The sequence below is a fragment of the Oncorhynchus nerka genome, linkage group LG7, assembly GCF_034236695.1.
Source record: "Oncorhynchus nerka isolate Pitt River linkage group LG7, Oner_Uvic_2.0, whole genome shotgun sequence".
Lineage (NCBI taxonomy): Eukaryota > Metazoa > Chordata > Actinopteri > Salmoniformes > Salmonidae > Oncorhynchus > Oncorhynchus nerka.
The window spans coordinates 53,625,432-53,634,573 of NC_088402.1; the positions used below are offsets into that span (position 1 = coordinate 53,625,432).

Here is a 9,142-nt window from a genome sequence, read left to right on the forward strand (position 1 = left end):
TCCAATATCATCACTAAGGTGAATCTCTCAAACACTTTTTTTTTTAATCTTTCCCCCAGTTCGTCCTGTTTTCACAGAGCCATGGACCTCCCGGCAGAGTGTCATTGAAGCCACTAACAACATTTTCTGACTTTTGAATCAGTCTGAAGTGTCCTAAGTTTTCTTCCAAGGGAATTGCTCCCAGACTTTGATTGCCACGGTGTCCAGATTTGTTCGACATAAGACATTCAGGGACGAGATGAGGATACTATTCATCAGCTTTGCCATCTTCTGTCTGTGGCTTCTACCAATGGTAAGCTACAGTATTTGACATTATTTTCACATGAGGGTTGGCAATCATCTTGAGATAAACGGCTACTAAATGCTATACGGAGAGTTTAAGTAAACGTGGCTTTTGTAAAATCTCAAAAGTGTTTCGTCTTTGTGCCTGTTCATGCCTTCTTCATTTTGTGTGTTCACACGCAGAGAAAAATCTGTGATTGTGGTGCGGATTTGAGAGGGAGAGGGAAAGCATAACTATAAATAAAATATTAAATTCCCATTATATAACAAATCCATCCCTGGGGCAAGAAAACAACAGGATCATATTGATTATCTGAATAATTATTCTGCTGAACATAGAGGGAGCATTTCAGTCCTCACACTACCACAAAGCCATAGGCTACAGATGGAAATCAATGATAAGACAGTCTCTGTCTCTATGGTAGAGGTTGATAGTTATGAAGTTGTATGCTATGCAGAGATATGTTGATGGTGATAACATAGAATAAGGGCTTTGGGTACACTGTAAAGGGGTTACCATGAATTGTAAAGTAGCTTACTGGCAGCTCGTGGCAAGAAAATTCTGTATTTCATATTACAGTACACTTCCTGTAATATAAATATGCTACCAAAGCATGTACTGTGTAATGACACACAGTACACAACTGTAAAATGGACTATTAGACTGTCAATTTTAGTTTTTATTTCACAGAATTTTATTTGACAAGGGATTGGTGCAAGCCGGTTGGCTGCTTAGTAAAGTGTTAAGTTTACAAATATTACAGAATATTAACGAATATTTGGTGTTTTATATCACTTGAATTTCTAAAGGCCTTAACACAGGCTTCCAAACTGGCAGCGTCTACAGGGCATAACAGACCAACATTTTTTTTTATTCATACAGTTGAAAATGTTCAAGTTCAAATTCAATCCATCATTAATTTCAAATCCTAAATAATAAACAATTCCAAAAATAAGCAACCAATTAAAATTAGGCAAACCAAACGGTCATCCAATCAAACGAAAACAGAAAAACTAAAGCAATCAATCAAAAAGGAATCAGAAAAAAATCAGTCTGTCAGTCAGTCCTCAATGTGTCTGTGTCTTTTTGTTAGGGGGGGGGGGGGGGGTCTGGGCTGGCAGTTGCTGAAAGCAGGTGGCAGTTGTGCTAGGTGGGTGCGGTGTACAGGGTTGTTGCTGGATGTGGCTGGGACCGGGAAAACCTGGGTTGGTACTGGTGTTGGGGCCAGGACTGGAAGTCATGCTGGGACTGAGGCTGGAGGATTGGTGCTGGGGACTGGGAAAAACAGGTTTAAAACATGCTGCCACTCAAATCTGTCCCCGACTGTATACATGTTAAATTGACGGGGAATATAACTAGTGATAGAGCCGACTCGTTCGCGAACGACCTAAGAGCCAGCTCTTGTAGGTGAACTTTGGGAGCCGGCTTGTATATCAGAGCTGAATCTATTTATAAAGATAAATAAAAAATAAAGATATGAATAATCAAAAGATTTGAATTAATAGAATTAACTAATTCAAAGAACGAAAAATGAAATAAAATAATATAGGCCTAAATGCTCAAGTGCGCACACATTCATTCTGCCTGTCTGCTCAGACTAACAGCCTCACTTGTTGTTCCTGTCAATCAGACACGCAGTGTCAACCAATGAACCAAAGATGCGTGAGGGAGGGCCGAGCCAACTCACTCACAGACACACACTAAGCAGCCGAGGAGAGAGAGGAAGGACAGCTGTGAAAACAACAGCTGTAAAATGAGTCAGAAGCACAGTAGCATTTGGATGCATTTTAATAATGTAGACAATATTAGAGCACAGTGTAGAATTTGCCAAAACAAAATCTCATATAATGCTGGTTCTACACACAACTTTACACCAGCATATGCGAACTGTGCACCCAATTGTGAAGCTAGCTGTAGCGGAGCTTCCAGAAACTAGCGGGCCTGCTAGTGATAGTGGTGGAGCCAGCACCTCCACACGGGAGATGTATCCACTCAGTCAAGTAGGCCTACTCCGCAACCCACAGCAACACAGTCTTCTATGGAACAGTTTATGCCAAAGTCTATGTCTGTAGCAAAACAAGGCCAAATTGATATTGCATTGGCTAAAATTATTGCCACCGATTTCCAGTCATTTTCGATCGTGGAGGACAGAGGTTTTAGAAATTATAGCAATAGTCTAAATCCAATGTACACAATTCCAAGCAGGAAAACGTTTTCAAAATCACTTATTCCACAACTGTACGAGAGCACACAGGCTTCAGTGTGAGAGAGAGTCCAGAAAGCTACTGCAGCCTTACCACTGACTGCTGGACATCAAGGGTAACCACTTCTTACATGTCGGTTACATGTCACTTCATTGAAGATTTTTCAATGTCTAGCTGTCTTCTGGACTGCTTTGAGTTCAGCGACAGAAACACCTCAGAGAACTTGGCAGAGGAACTGTTGAGAGTGGCCAGAGAATGGCAAGCAGATGGAAAAATGGTCTGTTGTGTTAGCGACAATGTAGCTAACACAACCTCAAAAATCTTGCCATGAAAATGTTTAAATGGACCCCTCATCTATGTCTTGCCCACACAATCAACCTGATTGTAGGAGATGCTCTGAAGGTGATGAAGCCCACTGTGGACAAAGTGAAAGCAGCTGTGGAATACTTCCACAGGAGCACAGTAGGTGCTGCACTACAAGGTGGAACTCAACATTTTATATGTTGAAGTGGTTTCTTGAGTCAAAGGATGCCATCATCTCTACCCTGGCCATTGTCAATGCACCTGTTGATACTCTGGCCCAAGAGGAATGGGAGGTGGTGGAGGAGGTGTGCAGAGTCCTGGAACCCTTTGAGCAGGTCACTGTGGATGCTGTTTTACGAGAGAGCAACTGGGGATGCAGCACGAAGGAATCCTCAGCAGATGCCATAATGGAGGTCCGATGCTATTTGGAGGAGCCCTTCCGCCAAAGATCTGCAGATCCTCTGAGCTGGTGGAAGAACCTGGCCTCTTACTAAAGTCATGACAGGGAGACTTTGCATAGTGGCCACATCCGTTCCCTTAGAGGGTTTTCTCAAAAACGGGACAAATAATTACTGAGAGAAGAAACCACATCAGTCCCTGGAAAGTGAGGCAGCTTGCATTTCTGAATGCAAATCTCTCATAAAAGAAAAATATGGTCAGCATTGCTGTGTGCTGCTGGTTATAACATGGCAATAAGGAAGAGAGAGAAAAGAGGGACCAGTTTAATGTTTTAAGTGGGATGCTGCAGTTTTGCACATTGCTATTTATTTTTCTTTGATATGGTGCAATATTCTATTATGCTGTTCAGATTGTATTCGTTTGAATGGTTAGATTTATATGCACTTGGTTTATATACATTAAAAGGTTACTTTACTTTAAATGCAAATGTTTAATAACATCCTTTTTCATAACAAACCAATGCATTTTTAAATACATTGTGGTTAAGGTAGAGTATGATTTAATTTAATAACTTAATTAGAATAGTTTTAACACCAATCATAGTCAAACTATCACAAACTGTTTGAGATGAAAAAATCCAAAACATGTTTTTTTTAAGAGCCGTTTGGGAGCCAAAAGAGCCAGCTCTTTTTGGTGAGCTGAGCCGAACAAACAGGCTTACTGAAAAGAGCCAGAATGCCCATCATTAAATATAACCAGATAGGAGTTAAATTGGTACAGCACTCTTACTCATGGGTGCAACAAAGATAGCCTTTTACAAGGCACGCCTCAAAATATGCTATTGAGCCAAAAACAACAACAACCATGCACCTACTAGTGGTCAAAAGGTTTTTGACCCTCCAAAAATATGGTACGGTACTGTAAACTGTGGGGTGGAATTACAGCACCATTCGAAATACAGCAATCTTTCCCTACCGACGACATTTTCCCACAATGCACCATAATGTTCAGTATGCCGCAGTAAAACGGTTGAAAATACAACAAAAAAATTACAGTATAATTTACAGTTTTCCATTACAGTGTAGAACTTCCTCAAAGTTCATTTCTCTTTATCTAAGTTATGATCTTATATTCAACATACCCCAGAAGACTCTGGTTCCCTCAAACTGATAAATAATTCCAAATGCTATTTGTGTCTATGCAGTTGTAAGGTCTGAAGATGTTCACTTACGTAACGGCATTAATTAATCCTCTTGATGATAGCAAGACACTGTTACCCACATTTAGCAAATTCATGATTTGTTATCAATGCACTGGATGAATAAGGTATTAATTTAAAATAATACTATCAAAAATTGAAGAACACATACTCTTATTGAAATTGGATCATTAGACAGACGGAATTTACGCAATCTACAGTCTCCATATTAATGCTATATTAATCACTTTTTTTAAAATTCATGCACCAATAATAACTAGAAATGTTGTCATTTAATTGGCCTCTTCGGTCGCAAATTAACTCCATGTGTCGTTACAGTACACATCATCCTGAGGGTTGACAGCTGTGCCGGGTTAAACTGATCATTTGCTCAGCAAACACAATCTGGAGAAACATACAGTGCATTCATTGTTCACATTAGAGAGTTGGTCTAACTCGGTTATGACGCAACTCAGGTTGAGTGTTTTCCTCGGGGGGCTCAGCATGAACCACAGTGAGCCGTAACAACATTTTGATGATCTATCCATTTACCAAAAGCAGCCTCTATTTTCTTTCCCCCAGCACCATTCTCACACATGACGATCATGTGAGTACACTAAGGATTATTGCCCATGGAGCCATGTGTAACACATGCACCATCTTTCACTGCCATCCCCATTACCAGGAGCTGAGGTTTCCCATGTCAGATTGTATTCTAACCCAGCCAAGGCCAGACATACAGACAACCGGACACAGAGCCACGGACATGACTGTCAGAGTGTGGTGCCCAATTAGAGCTGGAGCATGGCTGGCTTACCACCCTGCTAGTGGAGGAGATGAATGCAGTGACTCAGAGTTCATTAGACTGATGAGGGTTCTGTAATGGATCATTGGTTTGACAGTGGATTACAGACAGGAGGGTAGTTATGAGAGGGCATGCAGAGAAAATAAATGTAGTCAAAGCTATACTATATGTTGATGATGTGTAGGCTAACATTCTATATACAGATGTGCTGAGTAAGGATATATCATATTACCAATCAATGGATGGGATTGGGAGCATGCTATGCTGTATAATATTGGTCCCGTGGGCTTGGCATATAGTACACTGTAGCAGACATTACAACTCACCGTTGTACTTAATCTAAGAAATATTGGATTGATAGAAAATCCTCATGACTGATGTGCTTATTAGTATTTATGTATTTTTATGGAACACGTCAATAGGTGGTAGCCTTTCTAGCTCAGTAAACGTCATTATAATGATTCATCCAAAGATAATTGAGGAACATCATTCCCTTTCTATTTAAGCCTGAAAATAATTGAGATGGAATGTTGCCAGTTCCAATTTGAAGAAAAGAGACATATTATGCCACGGCCATGAGTTTATCTGTTTCCTAATCTTGATCACTGATCACGAAATCGGCAAGAACTCAAATGTGTGTGTGTGTGTGTGTGTGTGTGTGTGTGTGTGTGTGTGTGTGTGTGTGTATGTGTGTTTTTCTGTAGCTGACAACTATGAAACAGATAACAGATGGCTGCAGCAGAGGACATGGAGCCATCTGACTTCACACTCAGCTGTGTCTAACAGTCACATTTACATGAGCACTTAGTGCAGCACAGTCTATACTCTCCAACTATATGTTACAATCAACCTACCAATGAAACACTCCTGGGCCACAACGGCTCGGGGCAAGAACAAAGAGACTGTATCCAATGTCTTTTCGAGTGGATAATGGATCGATGAGATGAACTATCTTTTTATACATTTTCATGAGCTCGTGGCATCATCCCATCATTTTAATAATGTCTTTGTCAATTCCTCATTAACACTCATGTACTCTTAATTGTAGTTTTAGGATCATGTGGGAACTGATCAATAGATTTCTACCTTTACTTTATCAAGGTTACATCCATATCAAGCCCACAGGCATGTGAAGATTGACAGCAATTCATTAGAGACAAAGAGAGAGAGGGACTGAAAAAAATACTAAACTTATCCTTCATTCATCTGTCCGTAGGTGCAGGAGGAGGATGCTGGGAAGACCTTGGACTATCGGAACCTCGATCCAAATGTTGACAACACCTCACAGCCCCTTACCTACGAAATAGGAAGGAGGGGGAAAGAAGGAAAACTTGGAGCTGCAATGAAAGTCAAACACCTTTCCAAAGATGTATCCACCAAGCCTAAGGCCTTCAGCTATAGCTCTGTGGGCCCATATGGCTGGTCACAGAACCTCTCCCTCCCCTTGGATCAGTCACAGTTTCGCTCCAAATCCAAGCCCCCCATAAAAACACCTATCAAGGTCAAGAAGACCTTTGGGTGGGGCAACTTCTACCTCAACATCAAAACCATCAAGTTCAGCCTGCTGGTGACAGGTAAGATAGTGGACCACATCAACGGCACCTTCAGTGTGTACTTCCGCCACAACTCGTCCCGTCTGGGGAATATCTCAGTGAGCATCGTTCCTCCCTCCAAAGCCGTGGAATGGGAGGATGCGGGACGCCCGAAACTCCACTTCCAGAGTCAGCCGCAGTCCACCCCCAATGAGCACCGGCAGGAGATGAAGGCCCTCAACTGCGTGGTGGAGTACCAGAGGACCAACAGAGCCAAGAAAACAAAGCCATGCCTCTACGATCCCTCCCAGACCTGCTACTCAGAACACACCCAGTCTCACGCCGCTTGGATCTGTGCCAAGCCCTTCAAGGTCATCTGTGTATTCATCTTTTTTCTCAGCGCCGACTACAAACTGGCACAGAAGGTCTGTCCAGACTACAACTTCCAGGCTGATCTCCAGCACTTTGGAAGACGGGGATAGTGGATGAACTAGGCGGGTTATTAAAGCATGTTTTCCTTCATCTCCTATATCATTGGAAAAGGGGGTTTGTTTTGAACAGGTCATGATGTACCTCTTGGGAGAACCAACACAGACATTCAGATGGAGAGATGGAGAGATTTGCTTGGTAGAATGGAAGTCGTCAGTACCGGGATAATATTTTGATAATACACCACTGAAGGGTAGAAGAATGACAGAATATCGAGTAGTGGTTGTTATAGTAGTGGTAGTGGTTGTTATATTTGGGGTCAAATATTGAATTGGTTGGAGTGATGCTCCATGTGCATGGCAAAGCAGCTGGTATTAGCACAACAATCATTCCTATTTTTTACTACTGTAATTGTGTTTGTGTAAGTTGTCTGCTTTTTTGTCACATAATGCCCATCTGTGATGGCCCTTACATTAAACCTTTTCACTATTCATTTGGGGACATATTGCAAACAAGGCACCGCATCTACACAAAGAAAATGCCAACCTAACCAATTGCTTAATGTCTGTGAGTTGAGTGGACTTCAAAAGGAAACTAATTTGAGCTAATATTGAGGTTTGTTTTAGCTGAATTTCAACAAGCTTGTTGAGTAAATTACAAATGTATGTTTGCTCAAAACCACTGAAAATCACACTCATCGATATCACATTTCCCAGGGTGCTCTATTGCAGGTTGATTTTCAGAATTGTTTGCTTCAATACCTGTGTTGTTTGTACATTGACTGGTTGATTAATCGTATACTACACAAACATAAATAACATACTTTTTCCCAATCTAATCCAACTTGTTAGTAGTTGGGTTTATTACACCCATGTTAATCTCAGTTAACCCAGAACCAGGGCGTAGCCACCCATTGGAGAGCCAGGCCCACCCAATCAAATTGAGCAACAACCAAAGATATGTATATCAAATCAAATCAAATCAAATTTATTTATATAGCCCTTCGTACATCAGCTGATATCTCAAAGTGCTGTACAGAAACCCAGCCTAAAACCCCAAACAGCAAGCAATGCAGGTGTAGAAGCACGGTGGCTAGGAAAATATATAAATATATATACACACTGAACAAAAATATGAACACAACATGTAAAGTGTTGGTCCATTGTTTCACGAGCTGAAATAAAATATCACAGGAATGTTCCATATGAACAAAAACATTATTTATCTCAAATGTTGTGCACACATTTGTTTTCAACCCTGTTATTAATTATTTTTCTTTTGCCAAGATACTCCATCCACCTGACAGGTGTGGCATATCAAGAAGCTGATTAAACAGCATGATCATTACACAGGTGAACCTCGTGCTGGGGACAATAAAAGGCCAGACTAAAATGTGCAGTTTTGTCACACAACACAATGCCACAGATGTCTCAAGTTTTGAGTTAGTGTGCAAGTGGCATGCTGACTGCAAGCATGTCCATCCCGAGCTGTTGCCAGGTAATTAAATGTTCATTTCTCTACCATAAGCCACCTCCAACATTGTTTTAGAGAATTTGACAGCACATCCAACCGGCCTCACAACCGCAGACCATGTGTAATCACGCCAGCCCAGGACATCCACATCCGGCTTCTTCACCTGCGGGATCGTTTGAGACCAGCCAACCGGACAGCTAATGAAACTGCGTTTGCACAACCGAAGAATATCTGCACGAACTGTCAGAAACCATCTCAGGAAAGCTCATCTGTGTGCTCATCATCGTCACCAGGGTTTTCACCTGACTGCAGTTTGGCATTGTAAGTGACTCAGTGGGCAAATGCTCACCTTCGATGGCACCTGGAACGCTGGAGAAGTGTGCTCTTCATGTATAAATCCCATTTTTAACTTTACCTGGCAGATGGCAGACAGTGTGTATGGTGTTGTGTAGGGTGAGCAGTTTTCTGATGTCAACGTTGGGGACAGAATACCCCGTTGTGGCAGTGGGTTTATGT

At 41.5% G+C, this 9,142-nt stretch overlaps 1 protein-coding gene across 1 annotated transcript; it reads left to right on the forward strand.

Moving 5' to 3' along the window:
* Positions 1 to 8,692, forward strand: LOC115132777 (neurexophilin-4-like). Its single transcript, XM_029665516.2, has 2 exons — positions 1 to 292; positions 6,409 to 8,692. The coding sequence occupies exons 1-2, from the start codon at positions 239 to 241 to the stop codon at positions 7,204 to 7,206; spliced, it is 852 nt and encodes a 283-aa protein (XP_029521376.1). The 5' UTR covers positions 1 to 238; the 3' UTR covers positions 7,207 to 8,692.
* The last annotated feature ends 450 nt before the right edge of the window (positions 8,693 to 9,142 follow it).